Here is a 26,993-nt window from a genome sequence, read left to right on the forward strand (position 1 = left end):
AGAGAGAGAGAGAGAGAGAGAGAGAGAGTGTGTGTGCGTGTGCGTGTGTGAGAGAGTGTGAGTGTGAGTGTGTGCTACTTACCATGAGAGTTACCAGAGTGAGGACCAGGGTGCTCCGCAGGTAGGAGTGTCTGAACTGTTTAGGATTACAGTTTGGATCATTGACTATTTCCAGAATCAGTTCCTCCTGTAAACACACAGAGAGTCAGCTTACAAACTGAAGGGATATTAAAATTACTTTTGTTCCCTGGAATCATACTTTAACAACAGCTGTAACATGAAAAAGAGCAGACTTTCTTTGGACAATTACTTGATTTATATTGGCATTCAAATGCAGCTCATTGCAAATGTAAAAAACAAATGCAAAAGAATGATAATAACCTGAATCTCAATCATAAAAGCAGGAAAGAAAATTCTGGAAATGAAAACCATAATTCATAGACTAGAAAATGTCAAAGCTGCAGTCATGTAATACATCCAGATATGTGGAAGTATTTCACAATGTATCTCAGTTTTACAACATGCAGTCAATGAGGATCAGTAAAATGTATTAACTTTTACTGTATTCAAACTAGATAATGTGAATACTGTTTTACTGCATAAAAACTGGATATTGCATGTATAATACGTTTACTGGATAGTAATTAAATATTGTATAATATTATAATAATACAAATTTAAAAAGTCTCAAACAGTTTGAGATTTTTGTCACAATATTGTATGAATTCCATTAGTGAGATGCAACAAAGTCACGACTGTTTGCTGTGCTGGCTCCTCATTGGTGGAACGAGCTCCCCATTGACATCAGGACAGGAAGTCTCTACAAACTAAAAACACATCTTAGTGACTACACCTTGAATAGGGAAGGTAGAGCCGTAGTAGCACTTTAGTAGCACTTAAATGTCTCTTACTGATAGCACTTTGTAGTTTAACACTTTAGTAGCACTTAAATGTCTCTTACCGATAGCACTTTGTAGTTTAACACTTTAGTAGCACTTAAATGTCTCTTACTGATAGCACTTTGTAGTTTAACACTTTAGTAGCACTTAAATGTCTCTTACTGATAGCACTTTGTAGTTTAACACTTTAGTAGCACTTAAATGTCTCTTACTGATAGCACTTTGTAGTTTAACTTTATTGAAGAAATTGTACTTTCTTGATTCTTGTTGTTCTGAGTTTGGACTCATGGTTTAATCACTTATTGTAAGTCGCTTTGGATAAAAGCGTCAGCTAAATGACATGTCATGTAATAATGTAATGTAATGAGGTGCAACACAACCACAGATAACTCCAGAGGATCTAGACTAGGTCTGTCTGAAGTACCTCCTCCTCACACCAGTCATAGACCTTCCACTGAGAAACATGTCGGGCTCTGTTTCTCTTCCACAGCTCCAGGAACAGAGTGGCTGAAGCACACAGAATCAACCAGTTAAAGAGGAACTCTACATCACAATATGTCACATTGCATTAAACATCAGAGAGCACATTATATTGGTCATCACCATACCTCAGATCGAGATCATACCTCAAGTCAAGTCAGACACTCACCCCAGATTGCCATGAACATAGCAAAAGCCACAGTGCCCTCATTGTCGAACAGGTGACTGACCTGTGTGGGCACAAACAAATCAACATGGAATATCATAAATATGACAAACATTAACAGCAGGACCATCTTTTCATAAAACCAGGAATATTTTTGTGTCTTAAATTGAGAAGGGACCTTTCCTCCTGGATGGACAGAAGTGCCATCAATGTAAACTTGCATTAAGGACAGTCAGGATGACGAAATTATGGATGTATTTAAACATCCACTTAAATGAGGAATGGATTTTGGAGGAAGCACTACTACTACTAAAACAGTGGCATTATGTGGATAGGGCTGAAACTGTCAAATATTTACATAAAGCCCGTGTTACAAACATTGAGTTTTACCAGGCGAGAAGAGAGAGAGCGTTTAAGGTTGTGTTATTTCAGAATACAGTAAAACTATATTTTGGAACCAATATTTAGAGAAGCAGTGGTTTGACCTCTCACAAACCAGTATAACATGCCAAAATAATGTGTAGTTGCTTAAAGTCGCTCAAACAAATATTGTGATTATTATCCCTGTTACACCTAGTAGTTGATAGGTGTAAATATTTTGAGTAAATATTTTAGAGCGCGTGAGACAATCGCTGCCCATAACATCTTCCATCCACTCAGCCGGACCAGCTGGATCAAAGGCCATGGAAGAGGTGCGACAGGAAGTCACAGAGCAGAGCTGGAAAGAGTGAACATAACGCAGCTAGGAGCTCAGGGTATTCCACTGCCCATCCTGCTCCTGGCTAATGTCCATGAAATCAGACTCGGGGGAACCCAGCAACAGGAATTCAGACTGTTGTGCACAAGGTCATTCATCAGCAGTCACATGACAAAACTACCAGATGTTTTGATAAATGTAGCTGGTAAGCCCGCCCCCGGCCCCCAATCAACAGAATGAGTTCACCTTAGCGTAGGTGCAGGTGTCTGACAGCTGCCACACTGGACACCACTTATCACAGCGAGGACACATCATGATGCTGGACTGACACACTTCCTTACTGAGGACACAGAGGGACAGAGATGAGAGGGTGAATGGAAATAAACTCTGGTAGTCCAATAATAAACTCCCCACTTATATCATAAAGACTTGCTGTGGGAGTCAAGAGACAAAGGGTCTCATGCAACAATCAGTATACAAAACATTAATTTAGTGGCATTTAACAATTTTCTAAGATATGAGTCAAATCAAGTGGTCAATGAGTTTAGAATGTAAACACGATACAGAAAATACATAAAACTAAAGTCAACCTTTAGTATTCTGTTAACCAGAGCATCATCATGAGCTCCAAATTTACAAATTTTATGATTCCTGAAAATGTTTTTAATGGCAACTTCCGCAGTACATACTGTAAAACTGTGATGTGTGTTAATGATGAAAATGAATGCACAGTCACGTCCGTATGAAGTCACAAGTGACATTCATCAGGCTAAAATGAACCAGTTACATGAACTATATCTAGTTAAGGAAAATACGAAAATGGTCTTGCGTGAGGCACAATTGATTTTTTATACTACCATGAAAATTCCCTAAAGTCAGGCAATTTCAAATTCTAAATGATGCTAATGAAAATGCTCACGTTACTCCACAGCATCTGACTCACATGAGAGGGTTGGTGTTAAAGAAGGCGAGTCCATACAGGAAGACTACAACACCCAGAGCAGCAGCTGGAACCAGCAGCTTGGTATACCAGCCCAGCCACAGGTAGTACAAAGCCACTTTCTCTCCAAAGTAACACCTGCAGGGAGGACACACAGGCAGACATGATGTCACACACAAACACTTGGACCTGTACTTGTAGATCTCTTCTGTAGTACTCCGACCACTCAAAGCACTTTAACACTACATGTTATCATTCATACACTGATGGGAGGAGCTACCATGCAAGGTTCCACCTGTCCATCAGGACTAACTAACATTCACACACTGTAGAACAGCTAAAGGAGACATTTGCTACATGAGCTAGCGGAGCCGGGGATCGAACCGCCGATCCTCTGATTGCAGGACGACTGATACACAGTCACCCCTGGTAGGGGACCCCGGGGTAGAACCAGAGATTGTACATCTATATACAGCACATCTGGTTTGGGAACAACTCGGGACCCACCAGGAGGAGCAGGGCGAGAGGGGGATCTGGACTTTCTTAACCTGATGCCACATTTACTCTGCACCAGATAAGCAGTGGATACAGACAGACAGAGATACAGACAGACAGGAGACGGAAACAGACAGACAGATACAGACAGAGACAGGAGACGGATACAGACAGACAGACAGGAGACGGAAACAGACAGACAGATACAGACAGAGACAGGAGACGGATACAGACAGACAGACAGGAGACGGAAACAGACAGACAGATACAGACAGAGACAGGAGACGGATACAGACAGACAGACAGACAGACAGACAGACAGGAGACGGATACAGACAGACAGATACAGACAGACAGACAGGAGACGGATACAGACAGACAGATACAGACAGACAGATACAGACAGACAGACAGACAGGAGACGGATACAGACAGACAGATACAGACAGACCGAGGGTTACAGTTACTGACTTGACGTCGTTGACTGGTTGGCCTGTAAACAGACCCGACCATCGAGCCCACTCTTTCTTCAGCTTTTTCTGCATCTTTTTCTGAGAATCATGGGAAACATCAACATACAGATGTCAGGTGATTATCCTATGTGATATTACACTGTTTCACATCAACACTACAACATCTGGGCAAAAATATATATCAGTGTGTCTAAATATTCTACTTCCATGCTCCATGTGTGAATGTGAACTGGTGAGTGACTGACTCCAACCCTTCTGTTGTGTTCAGGGTCTAATGTCATAAACATGGTCATTTTCATCTGACTCCATGTATTCCTCCACACTAGACATTTGCACAAATTAAATAAGTAAGCAGTAAACTATTGTGCCTCACTTTAAAAATCTGCTGTGATGTCCTGAGACAAAAACTAATGTAGTATCAGGAAAGTTCTACTGTATCTGGAAAGTTCTACTGTATCAGGAATGTTCTACTGTAGTATCAGGAATGTTCTACTGTATCAGTAATGTTCTCCTGTATCTGAAATGTTCTACTGTAGTATCAGGAATGTTCTACTGTATCAGTAATGTTCTCCTGTATCTGAAATGCTTCAAAGTAGTATCAGGAATGTTCTAGTGTAGTATCAAGAAAGTTCTACTGTATCAGGAATGTTCTACTGTAGTATGAGGAATGTTCTAGTGTAGTGTCAGGAAAGTTCTACTGTATCAGGAATGTTCTCCTGTAGTATCAGGAATGTTTTACTGTATCAGGAATGTTCTACTGTAGTATCAGTAATGTTCTCCTGTATCTTAAATGTTCTACTGTAGTATCAGGAATGTTTTACTGTAGTATTAGGAAAGTTATCCTGTAGTATCAGGAATGTTCTCCTGTATCTGGAATGTTCTACTGTAGTATCATAAATGTTCTCCTGTATCAGGAATGTTCTAGTGTATCTGAAATGTTCTACTGTAGTATCAGGAATGTTCTAGTGTAGTATCAAGAAAGTTCTACTGTATCAGGAATGTTCTACTGTAGTATGAGGAATGTTCTAGTGTAGTGTCAGGAAAGTTCTACTGTATCAGGAATGTTCTACTGTAGTATCAGAAATGTTCTACTGTATCTGGAATGTTCTACTGTAGTATCAGTAATGTTCTCCTGTATCTGAAATGTTCTACTGTAGTATCAGGAAAGTTCTACTGTATCAGGAATGTTCTCCTGTAGTATCAGGAATGTTCTCCTGTATCTTAAATGTTCTACTGTAGTATCAGGAATGTTTTACTGTAGTATTAGGAAAGTTCTCCTGTAGTATCAGGAATGTTCTCCTGTATCTGGAATGTTCTACTGTAGTATCATCAATGTTCTCCTGTATCAGGAATGTTCTAGTGTATCTGAAATGTTCTACTGTAGTATCAGGAATGTTCTACTGTATCTGGAAAGTTCTACTGTATCTGAAATGTTCTACTGTAGTATCAGGAATGTTCTACTGTAGTATTAGGAAAGTTCTCCTGTAGTATCAGGAATGTTCTAGTGTAGTATCAGGAAAGTTCTACTGTATCAGGAATGTTCTACTGTAGTATCAGGAATGTTCTATTGTATCGGGAATGTTCTACTGTAGTATCAGGAAAGTTCTCCTGTAGTATCAGGAATGTTCTAGTGTAGTATCAGGAAAGTTCTACTGTATCAGGAATGTTCTACTGTAGTATCAGGAATGTTCTATTGTATCGGGAATGTTCTACTGTAGTATCAGGAATGTTCTACTGTAGAATTAGGAAAGTTCTCCTGTAGTAACAGGAATGTTCTTCTGTATCTGGAATGTTCTACTGTAGTATCATAAATGTTCTCCTGTATCAGGAATGTTCTACTGTATCAGGAATGTTCTATTGTATCAGGAATGTTCTACTGTATCTGGAATGTTTTACTGTAGTATCAGGAATGTTCTACTGTATCAGGAATGTTCTATTGTATCAGGAATGTTCTCCTGTATCTGGAATGTTCTACTGTAGTATCAGAAATGTTCTACTGTATCAGGAATGTTATACTGTAGTATCAGGAATGTTCTCCTGTATCTGGAATGTTCTACTGTAGTATCAGAAATGTTCTACTGTATCAGGAATGTTCTACTGTAGTATCAGAAATGTTCTCCTGTATCAGGAATGTTCTACTGTAGTATCAGAAATGTTCTACTGTATCAGGAATGCTCTAATGTAGTATCATACATGTTCTCCTGTATCTGGAATGTTCTACTGTAGTATCAGGAATGTTCTACTGTAGTATCAGGAATGTTCTCCTGTATCAGGCATGTTCTACTGTATCTGGAATGTTCTACTGTAGTATCAGTAATGTTCTCCTGTATCTGAAATGTTCTACTGTAGTATCAGGGATGTTCTAGTGTAGTATCAGGAAGGTTCTAGTGTATCAGGAATGTTCTACTGTAGTATCAGGAATATTCTACTGTATCTGGAATGTTCTACTGTAGTATCAGGAACGTTCTCCTGTAGTATCAGGAATGTTCTCCTGTATCTGGAATGTTCTACTGTAGTATCAGAAATGTTCTCCTGTATCTGGAATGTTCTACTGTAGTATCAGGAATGTTCTACTGTAGTATCAGGAATGTTCTCCTGTATCAGGAATGTTCTACTGTAGTATCAGGAATGTTCTACTGTAGTATCAGAAATGTTCTTCTGTATCATAAATGTTCTCCTGTATCTGGAATGTTCTACTGTAGTATCAGGAATGTTCTACTGTATCAGGAATGTTCTATTGTAGTATCAGGAATGTTCTACTGTAGTATCAGGAATGCTCTACCGTATCAGGAATGTTCTACTGTATCTGGAATGTTCTACTAAATATCAGGAATGTTCTCCTGTATCTGAAATGTTCTACTGTAGTATCATAAATGTTCTCCTGTATCAGGAATGTTCTACTGTAGTATCAGGAATGATCTACTGTATCATGAATGTTCTCCTGTATCATAAATGTTCTCCTGTATCAGGAATGTTCTATTGTAGTATCAGGAATGTTCTCCTGTATCAGGAATGTTCTACTGTAGTATCAGAAATGTTCTTCCGTATCATAAATGTTCTCCTGTATCAGGAATGTTATACTGTAGTATCAGGAATGTTCTACTGTAGTATCAGAAATGTTCTTCTGTATCATAAATGTTCTCCTGTATCTGGAATGTTATACTGTATCAGGAATGTTCTATTGTAGTATCAGGAATGTTCTACTGTATCTGGAATGTTCTACTGTAGTATCAGGAATGTTCTCCTGTATCAGGAATGTTCTACTGTAGTATCAGAAATGTTCTTCCGTATCATAAATGTTCTCCTGTATCAGGAATGTTCTATTGTAGTATCAGGAATGTGCTACTGTATCTGGAATGTTCTACTGTAGTATCAGGAATGCTCTACTATATCAGGAATGTTCTACTGTATCTGGAATGTTCTACTAAATATCAGGAATGTTCTCCTGTATCTGAAATGTGCTACTGTAGTATCATAAATGTTCTCCTGTATCAGGAATGTTCTACTGTAGTATCAGGAATGTTCTACTGTATCAGGAATGTTCTATTGTAGTATCAGGAATGTTCTACTGTATCTGGAATGTTCTACTGTAGTATCAGGAATGTTCTCCTGTATCTGGAATGTTCTACTGTAGTATCAGGAATGTTCTACTGTATCTGGAATGTTCTACTGTAGTATCAGGAATGTTCTCCTGTATCTGGAATGTTCTCCTGTAGTATCAGGAATGTTCTCCTGTAGTATCACAAATGTTCTCCTGTATCAGGAATGTTCTACTGTATCTGGAATGTTCTACTGTATCTGGAATGGTGTCCTGTAGTATCAGGAATGTTCTCCTGTATCAGAAATGTTCTTCTGTATCATAAATGTTCTCCTGTATCTGGAATGTTCTACTGTATCAGGAATGTTCTATTGTAGTATCAGGAATGTTCTACTGTATCTGGAATGTTCTACTGTAGTATCAGGAATGCTCTACTATATCAGAAAATGTTCTACTGTATCTGGAATGTTCTACTAAATATCAGGAATGTTCTCCTGTATCTGAAATGTTCTACTGTAGTATCATAAATGTTCTCCTGTATCAGGAATGTTCTACTGTATCAGGAATGTTCTATTGTAGTATCAGGAATGTTCTATTGTAGTATCAGGAATGTTCTACTGTATCTGGAATGTTCTACTGTAGTATCAGGAATGTTCTACTGTAGTATCAGGAATGTTCTCCTGTATCTGGAATGTTCTACTGTAGTATCAGGAATGTTCTCCTGTATCACGAATGTTCTACTGTATCTGGAATGTTCTACTGTATCTGGAATGTTCTACTGTAGTATCAGGAATGTTCTCCTGTATCTGGAATATTCTACTGTAGTATCAGGAATGTTCTCCTGTAGTATCAGAAATGTTCTCCTGTATCAGGAATGTTCTATTGTAGTATCAGGAATGTTCTACTGTATCTGGAATGTTCTCCTGTATCTGGAATGTTCTACTGTAGTATCAGAAATGTTCTCCTGTATCAGGAATGTTCTACTGTAGTATCAGAAATGTTCTCCTGTATCAGGAATGTTCTACTGTATCTGGAATGTTCTACTGTAGTATCAGGGATGTTCTAGTGTAGTATCAGGAAAGTTCTAGTGTATCAGGAATGTTCTACTGTAGTATCAGGAATTTTCTCCTGTATCAGGAATGTTCTACTGTAGCATCAGCAATGTTCTCCTGTATCTGGAATGTTCTCCTGTAGTATCTGGAATGTTCCCCTGTAGTATCTGGAATGTTCTCCTGTATCTGTCTGTTGGAGATATATCACTCACTGAGGAATCTATGTCCCCGTCTATATCAACACTGAATAGACATGGACATAAAAAGGCACAGAATATTCCCCTTAAGGATTTTACTCCAATGCTAACAATATGCTCTCTCTCTCTCTCTCTCTCTTCCTTATTATAGAAAACATAATTTTAAACCAACGCTGATCCCTTTCAGCGATTTAAATGACAACGTCTCGGCGGCAGGTCATACCAGCTGTCTCAAGTTAATTGATGACACAGTGAGATGTCTCCTCACTTCCTGTCAGTTTAGGAGTCATGTTCCCCCAGTTACACTTGTATTCCTCTCAGATTAATTATTTAAACTGATCACCACAATAGTTTTGAATCTGGACCTTCTTTCAATTAAGGTGTTCAAAATAAGTTATGTCCAATGTAGCAGCTAGAGTTGTTATTTCAATCGGACAGATACATTAACATTTCATATCTTTTCTGTGTATACCAAGGATATAACTTTTTGTAAATGTATGGAACTTGTGTTCAGGTCATAGGTAATTAAGTGTGCTGTGTCTGCTGGTCATTTAGGTCAATACAAGTATCCAACTGTAACACACACAGATAATCAATATCGAAAGACTTGATTGTGTAGTAGCAATTATACAGCTCAGTCAAAGGTTGACTCACCTCATGGAGGCAGAACATGGTTTCAAACACATCCTTCATCAACAGTTCCTCTAGGTTCTCTGAAGAAAAAGCACAACATATCTGCATATGAGGCTGCAGTTTGTCTCATATAACAACATGACAGCCGAGAGCAACACACGATGTGAACTCTGACGTGTCTGTCATCGTCAGCTTGGACAGCTGAGGGGAAAATGTCTCTGCACCAAATGTGACAACTGCAGGAAAAGTTAATTGATGCACTCATAGAAATGCTGTTTTCAAAGAATTGATGAGCACCAGAAGACGAAAAAGTTATACATCACAATTCAATAATGGTAATAATAAAATTAATACACTTCATATAGCACCTTTAATACAGGCGGAGCAGTTCAAAGTGCTTTACAACAAAGCAAAGAAACAAGAGAATGAATAAAAAAATTACAAATGTCAACATACAAATACTGCTCCATGAAACCAAACAATAAAATCAAAGGAAGGTATAACAGTAAAACATGTAAAAGACTGAAACAAAAGGAAGATTAACAGTTAATTAAATTAAAACTGAAGTCTGGATAGTTGAACCAGACTTCAGTACTCAGGATAGTTGAACCAGACTTCAGTAATCAGGATAGTTGAACCAGACTTCAGTAATCAGGATAGTTGAACCAGACTTCAGTACTCACGATAGTTGAACCATACTTCAGTACTCAGGATAGTCAGACTTCAGTACTCAGGATAGTTGAACCAGACTTCAGTACTCAGGATAGTTGAACCAGACTTCAGTACTCAGGATAGTTGAACCAGACTTCAGTACTCAGGATAGTTGAACCAGACTTCAGTACTCAGGATAGTTGAACCAGACTTCAGTACTCACGATAGTTGAACCAGACTTCAGTACTCACGATAGTTGAACCAGACTTCAGTACTCACGATAGTTGAACCAGACTTCAGTACTCACGATAGTTGAACCAGACTTCAGTACTCACGATAGTTGAACCAGACTTCAGTACTCACGATAGTTGAATCAGACTTCAGTACTCAGGATAGTCAGACTTCAGTACTCAGGATAGTCAGACTTCAGTACTCAGGATAGTCAGACTTCAGTACTCAGGATAGTCAGACTTCAGTACTCAGGATAGTCAGACTTCAGTACTCAGGATAGTCAGACTTCAGTACTCAGGATAGTTGAACCAGACTTCAGTACTCAGGATAGTTGAACCAGACTTCAGTACTCAGGATAGTTGAACCAGACTTCAGTACTCAGGATAGTTGAACCATACTTCAGTACTCACGATAGTTGAACCAGACTTCAGTACTCACGATAGTTGAACCAGACTTCAGTACTCACGATAGTTGAACCAGACTTCAGTACTCAGGATAGTTGAACCATACTTCAGTAATCAGGATAGTTGAACCAGACTTCAGTAATCAGGATAGTCAGACTTCAGTACTCAGGATAGTTGAACCAGACTTCAGTACTCAGGATAGTTGAACCAGACTTCAGTAATCAGGATAGTTGAACCAGACTTCAGTAATCAGGATAATTGAACCAGACTTCAGTAATCAGGATAGTTGAACCAGACTTCAGTAATCAGGATAGTTGAACCAGACTTCAGTAATCAGGATAGTTGAACCAGACTTCAGTACTCAGGATAGTTGAACCAGACTTCAGTACTCAGGATAGTTGAACCAGACTTCAGTACTCAGGATAGTTGAACCAGACTTCAGTACTCAGGATAGTTGAACCAGACTTCAGTACTCAGGATAGTTGAACCAGACTTCAGTACTCAGGATAGTCAGACTTCAGTACTCAGGATAGTCAGACTTCAGTACTCAGGATAGTCAGACTTCAGTACTCAGGATAGTTGAACCAGACTTCAGTACTCAGGATAGTTGAACCTGACTTCAGTACTCAGGATAGTTGAACCATACTTCAGTACTCAGGATAGTTGAACCATACTTCAGTACTCACGATAGTTGAACCAGACTTCAGTACTCACGATAGTCAGACTTCAGTACTCACGATAGTCAGACTTCAGTACTCAGGATAGTTGAACCAGACTTCAGTACTCAGGATAGTTGAACCAGACTTCAGTACTCAGGATAGTTGAACCAGACTTCAGTACTCAGGATAGTTGAACCAGACTTCAGTACTCAGGATAGTTGAACCATACTTCAGTACTCACGATAGTTGAACCAGACTTCAGTACTCAGGATAGTCAGACTTCAGTACTCAGGATAGTTGAACCAGACTTCAGTACTCAGGATAGTTGAACCAGACTTCAGTACTCAGGATAGTCAGACTTCAGTACTCAGGATAGTTGAACCAGACTTCAGTACTCAGGATAGTTGAACCAGACTTCAGTACTCAGGATAGTTGAACCATACTTCAGTACTCAGGATAGTTGAACCATACTTCAGTACTCACGATAGTTGAACCAGACTTCAGTACTCACGATAGTTGAACCAGACTTCAGTACTCACGATAGTTGAACCAGACTTCAGTACTCAGGATAGTTGAACCATACTTCAGTAATCAGGATAGTTGAACCAGACTTCAGTAATCAGGATAGTCAGACTTCAGTACTCAGGATAGTTGAAACAGACTTCAGTACTCAGGATAGTTGAACCAGACTTCAGTAATCAGGATAGTTGAACCAGACTTCAGTAATCAGGATAGTTGAACCAGACTTCAGTAATCAGGATAGTTGAACCAGACTTCAGTACTCAGGATAGTTGAACCAGACTTCAGTACTCAGGATAGTTGAACCAGACTTCAGTACTCAGGATAGTTGAACCAGACTTCAGTACTCAGGATAGTTGAACCAGACTTCAGTACTCAGGATAGTTGAACCATACTTCAGTACTCACGATAGTTGAACCAGACTTCAGTACTCAGGATAGTCAGACTTCAGTACTCAGGATAGTCAGACTTCAGTACTCAGGATAGTTGAACCAGACTTCAGTACTCAGGATAGTTGAACCAGACTTCAGTACTCAGGATAGTTGAACCAGACTTCAGTACTCACGATAGTTGAACCAGACTTCAGTACTCACGATAGTCAGACTTCAGTACTCAGGATAGTCAGACTTCAGTACTCAGGATAGTTGAACCAGACTTCAGTACTCAGGATAGTTGAACCAGACTTCAGTACTCAGGATAGTTGAACCAGACTTCAGTACTCAGGATAGTTGAACCATACTTCAGTACTCACGATAGTTGAACCAGACTTCAGTACTCACGATAGTCAGACTTCAGTACTCACGATAGTCAGACTTCAGTACTCAGGATAGTTGAACCAGACTTCAGTACTCAGGATAGTTGAACCAGACTTCAGTACTCAGGATAGTTGAACCAGACTTCAGTACTCAGGATAGTTGAACCAGACTTCAGTACTCAGGATAGTTGAACCATACTTCAGTACTCAGGATAGTTGAACCATACTTCAGTACTCACGATAGTTGAACCATACTTCAGTACTCAGGATAGTCAGACTTCAGTACTCAGGATAGTCAGACTTCAGTACTCAGGATAGTCAGACTTCAGTACTCAGGATAGTTGAACCAGACTTCAGTACTCAGGATAGTTGAACCAGACTTCAGTACTCAGGATAGTTGAACCAGACTTCAGTACTCAGGATAGTTGAACCAGACTTCAGTACTCAGGATAGTTGAACCATACTTCAGTACTCACGATAGTTGAACCAGACTTCAGTACTCACGATAGTTGAACCAGACTTCAGTACTCAGGATAGTTGAACCAGACTTCAGTAATCAGGATAGTTGAACCAGACTTCAGTAATCAGGATAGTCAGACTTCAGTACTCAGGATAGTTGAACCAGACTTCAGTACTCGCGATAGTTGAACCAGACTTCAGTACTCGCGATAGTTGAACCAGACTTCAGTACTCGCGATAGTTGAACCAGACTTCAGTCATCAGGATAGTTGAACCAGACTTCAGTAATCAGGATAGTCAGACTTCAGTACTCAGGATAGTTGAACCAGACTTCAGTACTCAGGATAGTTGAACCAGACTTCAGTAATCAGGATAGTTGAACCAGACTTCAGTAATCAGGATAGTTGAACCAGACTTCAGTACTCGCGATAGTTGAACCAGACTTCAGTACTCACGATAGTTGAACCAGACTTCAGTACTCACGATAGTTGAACCAGACTTCAGTAATCAGGATAGTTGAACCAGACTTCAGTAATCAGGATAGTTGAACCAGACTTCAGTAATCAGGATAGTTGAACCAGACTTCAGTAATCAGGATAGTTGAACCAGACTTCAGTAATCAGGATAGTTGAACCAGACTTCAGTAATCAGGATAGTTGAACCATACTTCAGTAATCAGGATAGTTGAACCAGACTTCAGTAATCAGGATAGTTGAACCATACTTCAGTAATCAGGATAGTTGAACCAGACTTCAGTAATCAGGATAGTTGAACCAGACTTCAGTACTCACGATAGTTGAACCAGACTTCAGTACTCACGATAGTTGAACCAGACTTCAGTACTCACGATAGTTGAACCAGACTTCAGTACTCAGGATAGTCAGACTTCAGTACTCAGGATAGTCAGACTTCAGTACTCAGGATAGTCAGACTTCAGTACTCAGGATAGTCAGACTTCAGTACTCAGGATAGTTGAACCAGACTTCAGTACTCAGGATAGTTGAACCAGACTTCAGTACTCAGGATAGTTGAACCAGACTTCAGTACTCAGGATAGTTGAACCAGACTTCAGTACTCAGGATAGTTGAACCATACTTCAGTACTCACGATAGTTGAACCAGACTTCAGTACTCACGATAGTTGAACCAGACTTCAGTACTCGCGATAGTTGAACCAGACTTCAGTACTCGCGATAGTTGAACCAGACTTCAGTACTCGCGATAGTTGAACCAGACTTCAGTACTCGCGATAGCTGAACCAGACTTCAGTACTCACGATAGTTGAACCAGACTTCAGTAATCAGGATAGTTGAACCATACTTCAGTAATCAGGATAGTTGAACCAGACTTCAGTACTCGCGATAGTTGAACCAGACTTCAGTCATCAGGATAGTTGAACCAGACTTCAGTAATCAGGATAGTCAGACTTCAGTACTCAAGATAGTTGAACCAGACTTCAGTAATCAGGATAGTTGAACCAGACTTCAGTAATCAGGATAGTTGAACCAGACTTCAGTAATCAGGATAGTTGAACCAGACTTCAGTAATCAGGATAGTTGAACCATACTTCAGTAATCAGGATAGTTGAACCAGACTTCAGTAATCAGGATAGTTGAACCAGACTTCAGTACTCACGATAGTTGAACCAGACTTCAGTACTCACGATAGTTGAACCAGACTTCAGTACTCACGATAGTTGAACCAGACTTCAGTACTCAGGATAGTTGAACCAGACTTCAGTAATCAGGATAGTTGAACCAGACTTCAGTACTCAGAATAGTTGAACCAGACTTCAGTAATCAGGATAGTTGAACCAGACTTCAGTAATCAGGATAGTCAGACTTCAGTACTCACGATAGTTGAACCAGACTTCAGTACTTAGGATAGTTGAACCAGACTTCAGTAATCAGGATAGTTGAACCAGACTTTCCTGTTTGATAGTGCTTATAGTTAGGGCTGAATCAGGTTTGCCCTGGTCGAGCCCCTTGATATGCTGCTGGGGGATGTTTTAGGATACACTGAGCACCTATCTCCTCTTCTCTCTCTCCTTATGGATGAATTTACATCTCTCCATTGCACCTTATTAACTCTGCTTCCTCCCCGGAGTCGTTGTGACTTCACGTCTCATAGGGTCCATTGGACCTGGAGGTGTCTGATGCTGGTGAGCCGGCCTCCCGTGTTGGCCCTGCTGATGCCCCGCCCCCCCTCCTGTCTACCTCCTTCTGTTTCATGGATTGGAGTTCCATTCATACATTGTCATATTCATGTAATGTGTTTATGTAACTCTATAACTCCGTTCATCTGGTCACATGACATGTATTCTTCTGTCCATCCGGGGAGAGGGATCCTCCTCTGTTGCTCTCCTGAAGGTTTCTTCCCTTTTTTCCTTTTGAAAGGTTATTTTTGGGGAGTTTTTCCTGATCCGATGTGAGGTCAAAGGTCAGGGATGTCGTATGTGTACAGATTGTAAAGCCCTCTGAGGCAAATTTGTAATTTGTGATATTGGGCTATACAAAATAAACTGAATTGAATACAAGTACACTGTACAACAATGTACCACAAGGCTCTGCATACAGTCGATGCCCGACTGCGGTGTGTGGTGTTCAATGTATGGCTCGAGAAGGTCTGTAAATAAATGATTCCTTGTGGGCAGAATACTCAATTCAGTTTATTTTCTATAGCCCAGAATTACAATCTCCCCTCAGAGGGCTTTACAATCTGTACACATACGACATCCCTGACCTTTGACCTCACATCGGATCAGGAAAAAGACAGAAGCAATATATGTCATTTGTACAGATGAACAGAGTTACAGAGTTACAACACATTCAATGAGCATGACAGAAATTATGAATAATGAGTAGTAGGCATGGACCACGATCCAGACCTCTACAATCCATGAAACAGAAGGAGGAAGAGAGGAGAGGGGGGGCATCAGCAGGGCCACAGAGGCAGGAGGGCATTTATAAATGACCACTGTGGGATACCACAAGAATACGTTTTAGGGCTGCTAGTTTTTAAACTGTACATCTTATCCCTGGACAGTGTCATCAGAAGACACGGCATCTTTTACCACAGCAATGCTGAGGATACTCAACTCTATGTCTCCTGTTGAAACTGGGCCAATTGACTTCAACTGTATATTAGATATAATGGCCTATATGTCACATATGTATTTTACAGCTCAACCAGAATAACACAGAAGTACTGATTATTGTTTCAAAGGCTCAGAGAGAGAAACCGTTCTCCTAGATAGATACAGTAGGACTCAACCCAAGTCAAGCTTTGATTCAGATTTTGTGTGGGATGACACAAAATAATATTCTGTCATTTGAAGAACATCTCCAAAGTCCGGCTCTTTCTCTCTCTGTGCAGAACAAAAACAGTATTGTTTTCTTTATTAAGCTCAAAGTCGCTGGAACCGCTATTTAAGACGATCAAAAAATATTTATATTTTTAACTAAAACCCTTTTTTGGTCTAGCTTTTAAGTGCATTTGATAATTTGTTTTAATATTTGTACTTATTCTATTAACATTTTCAACGATTTTACTCGTTTTTATGTTATGTAATCAACATTGTATTGTTATCATTATAAATATTTTAATTGTATTAACATTGTACTACTTTTAACATCCTAAGTGTTGTGAAACACTTGTAAAGCACTTTGAAGTGCAGTTTATTTCTTCCTTAAGTGCTATATAAATAAAGTTGGATTGATTGAGTTTAGATTATCAATATTCATGGCTGCCGGTTGAAAGTCTTAGTGGATGATATCTCTTTATGTTTGCTGCAGGTCCACAAAGCTACAAGTTGCTATTGAATTTGATTAAGCTAATCACACTCACCTCCTGTGTTGATGAAGGTCTGATGAAGGATGAAATTGACAATTCGGATCCTGGAGAAAAGAATATTTAGTAAAGTGAAAAAACTGTATCAGCAGAGTCAGAATGAGTAGGTTTATATAACATGAAGAGGAACAAACTGGTGGAAGAGAGGAACAAACTGGTGGAGGACAGGAACAAACTGATGGAGGAGAGGAACAAACTGGTGGAGGAGAGGAACAAACTGGTGGAAGAGAGGAACAAACTGGTGGAAGAGAGGAACACACTGGTGGAAGAGAGGAACAAACTGGTGGAAGAGAGGAACAAACTGGTGGAGGAGAGGAACAAACTGGTGGAAGAGAGGAACAAACTGGTGGAAGAGAGGAACACACTGGTGGAAGAGAGGAACAAACTGGTGGAGGAGAGGAACAAACTGGTGGAGGAGAGGAACAAACTGGTGGAAGAGAGGAACAAACTGGTGGAAGAGAGGAACAAACTGGTGGAGGAGAGGAACAAACTGGTGGAGGAGAGGAACAAACTGGTGGAAGAGAGGAACACACTGGTGGAGGAGAGGAACAAACTGGTGGAGGAGAGGAACAAACTGGTGGAGGAGAGGAACAAACTGGTGGAGGAGAGGAACAAACTGGTGGAAGAGAGGAACACACTGGTGGAGGAGAGGAACAAACTGGTGGAGGAGAGGAACAAACTGGTGGAGGAGAGGAATAAACGGTGGAAGAGAGGAACAAACTGGTGGAAGAAAGGAACAAACTGGTGGAGGAACAAACTGGTGGAGGAGAGGAACAAACTGGTGGAGGAGAGGAACAAACTGGTGGAAGAGAGGAACAAACTGGGGTTGGAGAGGAACAAACTGGTGGAAGAGAGGAACAAACTGGTGGAGGAGAGGAACAAACTGGTGGAAGAGAGGAACAAACTGGTGGAAGAGAGGAACAAACTGGTGGAAGAGAGGAACAAACTGGTGGAGGAGAGGAACAAACTGGTGGAGGAGAGGAACAAACGGTGGAAGAGAGGAACAAACTGGTGGAAGAAAGGAACAAACTGGTGGAGGAGAGGAACAAACTGGTGGAAGAGAGGAACAAACTGGTGGAGGAGAGGAACAAACTGGTGGAAGAGAGGAACAAACTGGTGGAAGAGAGGAACAAACTGGTGGAGGAGAGGAACAAACTGGTGGAAGAGAGGAACAAACTGGTGGAGGAGAGGAACAAACTGGTGGAAGAGAGGAACAAACTGGTGGAAGAGAGGAACACACTGGCGGAGGAGAGGAACAAACTGGTGGAAGAGAGGAACAAACTGGTGGAAGAAAGGAACAAACTGGTGGAGGAACAAACTGGTGGAGGAGAGGAACAAACTGGTGGAGGAGAGGAACAAACTGGTGGAAGAGAGGAACAAACTGGTGGAAGAGAGGAATAAACTGGGGTTGGAGAGGAACAAACTGGTGGAAGAGAGGAACAAACTGGTGGAAGAAAGGAACAAACTGGTGGAAGAGAGGAACAAACTGGTGGAGGAGAGGAATAAACTGGTGGAAGAGAGAAATAAAAACAGCTGGAGGAGAGGAACAAAGTAAGCAGATGCAGAAGCAAACCGTATTTGTATCTCATACAACCTCTAAAACCCTGAACTATCCCTTTAAAGCTGTTGTTGCTTCATATGAAAAATTATTACATAACTGCTGCTTTCTTCTCAAACAGCTTGTTGTCTGAGCAGTGTTCCGGAACTCCCTGTACAGGTTTAACCATCATCTGTGAAGGGTGTGTGCATCACTCTCTGTGTGTGTAAGTGTGTTTATATATATATATATATATATATATATATATATATATATATATATATATATATATATATATATATATATATATATATATATATACATACATACACACACACACACACACACACACACACACACACGTGAGTGTTACCTGGTGGCCTGGTTGACGGAGCCCCTTACATCGCCACACCAGTTGCAAGAGTCGGACACTTTGAGCAGGTACTGGTAGTCTAGAAACATCTCAGTGGGAGCACGAAGGCCAAAAAACACTTTGTCATCATGGATGATCCTCTAAGACACAAAAACAACAACAATATTAAATGGAACAATCTTTTACATTATATTAAATCCTGTGTCAGGTCAGGGTATTTTGAAGAAATGTGGGACAGTGAAGGACTCAGACTCACAGTGATGGTGATGTTTTTCTTTTCGAGCTGCTGGATGAAGGCTCTCTGTCTCTGAGCCTTTTGGTCCATGTCATCGTCCACCTTGTGGGCCACCAGCACGTAGTCAAATGTCCTGTATGTTGGCTGTTCAACAACAAATTCAACCTGAGACTATTCACATTGACACATGGTTAAGCAGCTCAAAAGAAGTGTGTGTGTTACATTTGTGCACCTAACAAACAAAACCCTTACTTCCACACCCATCGTTGAACTAATGAGCACACCTGACCTGACAGGCCCATTAAACATGGTACTAAATGCAAATGAGACAGCTGACATGAGCAGGCTCACTGTTTTATCTTGAATGGTGACAGAAGGTCTTTTCATGTCTGACAGCACACAGGTTGTTAATCTTTCCAACGCAGAGTCAAAGAACCTTTCATATGAGCAGATCTAGTCTCTGTGTGCATGTTACTAGTGATCTACATCTTGTTGGAAAGAGAAGAGAGACGGGTCTTCTTACCGTTGGAGGAAGTAAAGGCTCAGTGTGACTGTCCTTCTGTCGGTCCCGCAGCTCAATGTTTTCCTTTGGCACACAGAGATATATGAGCATTACAGCTGCACACACAGTGCAGCATCTTGGTTGCCATGCAGACTTTTGAGAGTCATTTGCAGCTAAAGTGAGACTGTGTAACTTAACAGTAACTCAGTTCAGTACACTCAGGTGTTGCAGTCCCACCTGCTCAGGTAAGACCAGTTAGCTTATAATGGCAGCGAATGTTAGCAAGCTTTAGCTTGTATTGCTACATGTGCTGCAGGGGTGAGGTATTTTCTCTGCGCCGCATTGTAGCTAGTTGCTAAGCTAACATTGTTACAATTAAGCATTTTTTACATTTATGCTACGCTTGGGTGGGTAAGCTGCATGCTTATCAGAAGATGTGTGTTGCTTTCTTCCATAACAGTTGGAGTTCATTTACTACTGTGACCAACAACAGTTTGTAAAGACAGAAACAAAAATTAAATCTACCAAATAAAAATGGTAGGATTAGGATATTGGCCTAAACTGGTCAATGTTTGTTTTTATTATCTATGCCATTTGCATGCACTGTAGATTTCTGTAGTTAGGAGTCACATTTTAGTTAATTTTTTTTATTAATAACCCCTGTCAGCATAACACAATACAATTCAACAGCAGATCCACCAAAATAATCATGAACACCCTTCAACACAAACTGAACACGATAACCTTCTTGAAGGAGAATGATAACTATTGTATCACGCTGCATTAGTTTGAGCAGGTGGACCAAATGACTGGACATGGACATGTGAGCGGTGCATGAGAAAAGATCTGCTCCTTCTGTCAATGTGTGATACGTGGAATAACATTATCTTCATAATATTCAACCGGTCGAATTATAACATATTAAATCATCCTTCTGCTTGTTCACATGGTCTGTTGAGATTCATCTCCACACATTGGTTCACAGCATATAATAGTGGACAGCTGCTGAGAGTCTAACAGACAGTCAGCCTGCAGGTCTAGACCTGCCAGACAGGCTGAGCTTCGAACGTCTGCTGTCTCCTTTTGTCTCCCACACTTCACCCTGAGCTTTGCTCTGTTAAACACATCTTCCACTGGCCTCATACCATTTACAGAGCAGATAAGATGACTGAGGAGCTGAGTTTCTATTCTGGTAGCGATCCTGGATCCAAATACACTGTAAAGAACCTTCAGCATGGGTGTGACCTTTACTGCTCCCCGTGATAAGCAGGTTTCACTTCTGGCCCACTGAGCGAGCGCGAGCGCACACACAGTGTCTTGATTACAATCACAGAGCAGGGTGTTCATGCAACATGTATTTATTGGGCTCTTTATTTTCACTATCAGTAATCAGGTACTTGGTATCTTCAGAGCTGAAACAATGTACTGGTTGATCAGCCGATAGACAGAAAATGTATCCACAAGACCATTGTGATGACCGATTCATCGATCAAATCATTTCTAACACATTCTCTGGATCAGCTTCTGAATTTTCCTGTGATTATATTCTTCTATGATATTAAACTGATTCATTTTGGGACCGTTGGACAAAACTTTACATTTGAAAACTTCACCTCGGGTTTTGAGAAGTTGTGATTGTCATTTTTCACTATTTTATGACATATTATACACTAAAACAATCATCCGATTAATTGATTATGAAAGTAAGCTTGAATGTACTCATTTTAAGAAAATGCAGAACTATGCAGATGTTTTGGAACTGCTAACAGAAACGTGTTTGTTCCTTTAGGAGATGCATTACAACTATCCCAATAGGTGCAGGAACAGAATGCTGGTATTGTGAGACTGCACTGCACTCTCTATATGCAGAAGATTCAGTTTGCCCGTGTCCCCTTTGAAAAGGTTAAACACCATTTAAGGAAAATTCACACTTGGTCAAACCTGAGAAAAACAGTGTTGTCTGGTTATTGTGACTGAGATACAATGAAATGAAAGTAGATTAATATGAACTGTTAAGTGATTTCTTTTTTTAAAAGAAAAACATGCGCAGTGGCTTTTCAAGCAGTCAGTATTTACTTTTTTACTGTTAGATATATGACAGATGTTCTACATATTGTATAAGTACATGGTCTTACACCTTTTCTCTTTGAAGTGACTTTTCAGTTTATTTTCAGTCTATTGATGAAACATGATTGTTGCAACGCCGGTGGAGGCTGCTCATTGGCCATCGCACTGACCCTTGTATGTTGGTCTAACCCTGGGTAGAGCTACTAATGAATGGTCCTCCTTGTGATCAATAATAACTTGTCTGAATCTAAGAACATTTAAATGAGCATCACATACTTTGTCTGTAAACAGCTGCAGAGTCACAGGTGACGTCACTCCTCAACACAAGCAGAAGTACAAAAGGCCAGACCTGAAGACTCTAGGAAAGGAGCTGTGTCTAGGTCCCTCATGCCCCCGCTCAGCTCAGTGTTTACCTCGACAGCCTTGAAGAACATGTTGGAACGTGTCCCCGTGTTGGGGTGAAGGTCGGTCACAGAAAGGTGTCGTTACATCCAACAGGACCCGTGTACAGGCTGCTCATTGCCATGCTGTTACTCCATCAGTGCGTCAGGAACATCAAGCCACGGAGAAGCTCATGAAAATGGATCCGACGGTAGCTCGGCTCCTCCCTTCACTTCCGCATTTCTCCAGTTGACTGCTTCATGTGTTTGAGTGCGCGCGTGTTCAGGTAAAGGTGTGCCGCTTCACCTGCAGCCGATGACGTCACATTTCGCCAACACGGGAGGATCTAATGTTGCGTTCACATCCGCTGGAAAGACGGAAAATGTGAGCTTTTATTTTGTACTTCTAAAGTCATTTGGTACGTAGATACTACAGCTCAGGTTGCACAAAGGAAATGTTGTGAAAAGTCATTTTACTCAGTGATAACTAATTACATTCGGACTATAAATCAAAGTACAAACAAAACACAAAGCAGTGATACTTTCTAAGAAGTCATACCAGTAGTGGAAAGTAACTACTGGCATGTACATTTACTCAAGTACTATACTTTAAGTACTTCATACGTCTACTCCACGACAGCTCAGACAGACATATTGTTAATGGTTCTGCTGTGATGCTGCAAAAAGGATGATCTTATTCTAATTCAAAGTACATAATATAGTAACTGAAACATGGTCAAAAGATCGTAGCTCAATCATAAGCACACTAAAAGAGAAATGTTTTAACCTGGATTTAAAAATGGGTTCCCTAAAAGTTGTATGTAAATGCACAGACTAACGTATGGCATTGTCTCCCTCGGTGGAGGACTGGTTGATCGTTTACGTAAGACATGTTCTCAGAAGGGACCTGATGAGTTCATATTTGTCTGCCCTACAGACTGTGGTCTGACGCAAATTCCCCACGCTTCATAAAAAGTCCAGGCCGAAACACAACTACATTCAATTCAATTCAATTTTTCAATTCAGTTTATTTTGTATAGCACAATATCACAAATTACAAATTATCCTCAGAGGGCTTTACAATCTGTACACATACGACATCCCTGACCTTTGACCTCACATCGAATCAGGAAAAACTCCCAAAAATATAGAAAAAAACATTTCAGGGGAAAAAAGAAAGAAACCTTCTGTAGAGCAACAGAGGAGGATCCCTCTCCCCGGATGGACAGAAGAATAGATGTCATGTGACCAGATGAACAGAGTTATAGAGTTACATAAACATTCAATGAATATGACAGAAATGTATGACTAATTAGTATTATGCATGGACCACGATCCAGACCTCCACAATCCACGAAACAGAAGGAGTAGGGGGGGGGGGTGCATCAGCCGGCCCACCAGGCAGGAGGCATCGCGAAAGAGGCCGGACGAATGACATCGGCCATTGAGGCAGGAGGGACAGAGAAGGAGGCAGGGCCATTGGGAAAGACGCCAGGCCCAGACCAGGGACTGGATGCAGGAAGCAGGACCAGCATCAGACACCTCCAGGTCCAATGGACCCTATGAGACGTGAAGTCACAACGACTCCGGGGAGGAAGCAGAGTTAATAAGGTGCAATGGAGAGATGTAAATTCATCCATAAGGAGAGAGAGAAGAAGAGAGAGGTGCTCAGTGTATCCTAAAACATCCCCCAGCAGCCTATAAGCCTATAGCAGCATATCAAGGGGCTGGACCAGGGCAAACCTGATTCAGCCCTAACTATAAGCACTATTAAAGAGGAAAGTCTTAAGTCTGTTCTTAAATGAGGTGACTGTGTCTGCCTCCAGGACTGAAAGTGGAAGCTGGTTCCATAAAAGAGGAGCTTGATAACTGAAGGCTCTGGCTCCCATCCTACTTTTTAGGACTCTAGGAACCACAAGTAGCCCCACATTTAGTGAGCGCAATATTTTAACAAGGTACAACAAGATAGTATGTGACTGGTATGTGTTCAGATCCGGACCAGCTCTTACCTGTGTTGGTTGCTTGGTGCAGACAGGTGGGATATCCTTCATGTCCAAAAGAGCTCTGACACTGATTTCCTCACTGTCACAGACCGCCAGAGATGGGGCGAGGTCCTCGAACCAACCTCAGGTCAGGATCTTGAGGGGATATCGTTCTCCCAGTGAAGCTCCTCTGTGCAGAGAAAAAAAAGGATGGCGAAAACAGAAGCCATGTAGAGACAGGAAGACAGAAAGAGACAGTAAGGCACAGAAAGAGACAGGAAGACAGAGAAAGACACAGAAAGAGACAGGAAGACACAGAAAGAGACAGGAAGACAGAGAAAGACAGAAAGAGACAGAAAGACACAGAAAGAGACAGGAAGACAGAGAAAGACAGAAAGAGACAGGAAGACACAGAAAGAGACAGGAAGACAGAGAAAGACAGAAAGAGACAGGAAGACACAGAAAGAGACAGGAAGACAGAGAGAGACAGAAAGAGACAGGAAGACACAGAAAGAGACAGGAAGACAGAGAAAGACAGAAAGAGACAGAAAGACACAGAAAGAGACAGGAAGACAGAGAAAGACAGAAAGAGACAGGAAGACACAGAAAGAGACAGGAAGACAGAGAAAGACAGAAAGAGACAGAAAGAGACAGGAAGACACAGAAAGAGACAGAAAGAGACAGGAAGAGATAGGAAGAGACAGAAGAGACAGGAAGACACAGAAAGACAGGAAGACACAGGAAGAGACAGAAAGAGACAGGAAGACAGAAAGACAGAAAGAGACAGGGAGACATTAAGAGACAGGAAGACAGAAAGAGAAAGAAATACAGAAAGAGACAGGAAGTTACAGGAAGACACAGGAAGAGACAGGAAGACACAGAAAGACAGGAAGAGACAGGAAGAGACAGAAAGACACAGGAAGACACAGAAAACAACAGAAAGACACAGGAAGAGACAGGAAGACACAGGAAGAGACAGAACGAGACAGGAAGAGACAGAAAGACACAGAAATGCAGGAAGAGACAGGAAGACACAGAAAGAGACAGGAAGACACAGAAAGAGAAAGAAATACAGAAAGAGACAGGAAGTTACAGGAAGACACAGAAAGACACAGAAAGAGACAGGAAGACACAGAAAGAGACAGGAAGACAGAGAGAGACAGAAAGAGACAGGAAGACACAGAAAGAGACAGGAAGACAGAGAAAGACAGAAAGAGACAGAAAGACACAGAAAGAGACAGGAAGACAGAGAAAGACAGAAAGAGACAGGAAGACACAGAAAGAGACAGGAAGACAGAGAAAGACAGAAAGAGACAGAAAGAGACAGGAAGACACAGAAAGAGACAGAAAGAGACAGGAAGAGATAGGAAGAGACAGAAGAGACAGGAAGACACAGAAAGACACAGAAAGACAGGAAGACACAGGAAGAGACAGAAAGAGACAGGAAGACAGAAAGACAGAAAGAGACAGGGAGACATTAAGAGACAGGAAGACAGAAAGAGAAAGAAATACAGAAAGAGACAGGAAGTTACAGGAAGACACAGGAAGAGACAGGAAGACACAGAAAGACAGGAAGAGACAGGAAGAGACAGAAAGACACAGGAAGACACAGAAAACGACAGAAAGACACAGGAAGAGACAGGAAGACACAGGAAGAGACAGAACGAGACAGGAAGAGACAGAAAGACACAGAAATGCAGGAAGAGACAGGAAGACACAGAAAGAGACAGGAAGACACAGAAAGAGAAAGAAATACAGAAAGAGACAGGAAGTTACAGGAAGACACAGAAAGACACAGAAAGAGACAGGAAGACACAGAAAGAGACAGGAAGACAGAGAGAGACAGAAAGAGACAGGAAGACACAGAAAGAGACAGGAAGACAGAGAAAGACAGAAAGAGACAGGAAGACACAGAAAGAGACAGAAAGAGACAGGAAGACACAGAAAGACAGAAAGAGACAGGAAGACACAGAAAGACAGAAAGAGACAGGAAGACACAGAAAGACACAGAAAGAGACAGGAAGACACAGAAAGACAGAAAGAGACAGGAAGACACAGAAAGACAGAAAGAGACAGGGAGACACAGAAAGAGACAGAAAGAGACAGGAAGACACAGAAAGAGAAAGAAATACAGAAAGAGACAGGAAGAGACAGGAAGACACAGAAAGAGAAAGAAATACAGAAAGAGACAGGAAGTTACAGGAAGACACAGGAAGAGACAGAAAGAGTCCGGAAGACACAGGAAGAGACAGGAAGATACAGAAAGACACAGGAAGAGACAGGAAGAGTCCGGAAGACACAGGAAGAGACAGAAAGACACAGGAAGAGACAGGAAGAGACAGAAAGACACAGAAAGAGACAGAAAGAGACAGGAAGACACAGAAAGAGACAGGAAGAGACAGAAAGACAGAAAGAGACAGGAAGACAGAAAGAGACAGAAAGAGACAGGAAGACACAGAAAGAGACAGGAAGAGACAGAAAGACACAGAAATGCAGGAAGAGACAGGAAGACACAGAAAGAGACAGGAAGACACAGAAAGAGAAAGAAATACAGAAAGAGACAGGAAGTTACAGGAAGACACAGAAAGACACAGAAAGAGACAGGAAGACACAGAAAGACAGAAAGAGACAGGAAGACACAGAAAGACAGAAAGAGACAGGGAGACACAGAAAGAGACAGAAAGAGACAGGAAGACACAGAAAGAGAAAGAAATACAGAAAGAGACAGGAAGAGACAGGAAGACACAGAAAGAGAAAGAAATACAGAAAGAGACAGGAAGTTACAGGAAGACACAGGAAGAGACAGAAAGAGTCCGGAAGAC

At 41.0% G+C, this 26,993-nt stretch overlaps 1 protein-coding gene across 5 annotated transcripts in view; it reads right to left on the reverse strand.

Annotated features, from left to right (window-relative positions):
- The window catches only part of LOC117728313 (anoctamin-9-like), a 36,189-nt gene extending 13,776 nt beyond the window's left edge, over positions 1-22,413 (reverse strand). For 3 of the 5 annotated variants that reach the window (XM_034529186.1, XM_034529206.1, XM_034529180.1), the window contains exons 1-12: positions 22,223-22,413; positions 19,764-19,826; positions 19,262-19,384; positions 19,006-19,145; positions 17,093-17,142; positions 9,592-9,650; positions 4,149-4,228; positions 3,186-3,320; positions 2,489-2,582; positions 1,549-1,609; positions 1,324-1,406; positions 83-187 (exon numbers count right to left, since the gene is read on the reverse strand). In XM_034529186.1, coding sequence (XP_034385077.1) covers positions 83-187; positions 1,324-1,406; positions 1,549-1,609; positions 2,489-2,582; positions 3,186-3,320; positions 4,149-4,228; positions 9,592-9,650; positions 17,093-17,142; positions 19,006-19,145; positions 19,262-19,384; positions 19,764-19,826; positions 22,223-22,243 — 1,014 coding nt within the window. In that variant the 5' untranslated portion in view covers positions 22,244-22,413. The remainder of the gene's footprint in view (positions 1-82; positions 188-1,323; positions 1,407-1,548; positions 1,610-2,488; positions 2,583-3,185; positions 3,321-4,148; positions 4,229-9,591; positions 9,651-17,092; positions 17,143-19,005; positions 19,146-19,261; positions 19,385-19,763; positions 19,827-22,222) is intronic. The other 2 variants (XM_034529196.1, XM_034529171.1) reach the window with 2 other exon arrangements.
- Positions 22,414-26,993: the final 4,580 nt, after the last annotated feature.

The sequence above is a fragment of the Cyclopterus lumpus genome, chromosome 3, assembly GCF_009769545.1.
Source record: "Cyclopterus lumpus isolate fCycLum1 chromosome 3, fCycLum1.pri, whole genome shotgun sequence".
In the NCBI taxonomy this organism is placed as follows: domain Eukaryota; kingdom Metazoa; phylum Chordata; class Actinopteri; order Perciformes; family Cyclopteridae; genus Cyclopterus; species Cyclopterus lumpus.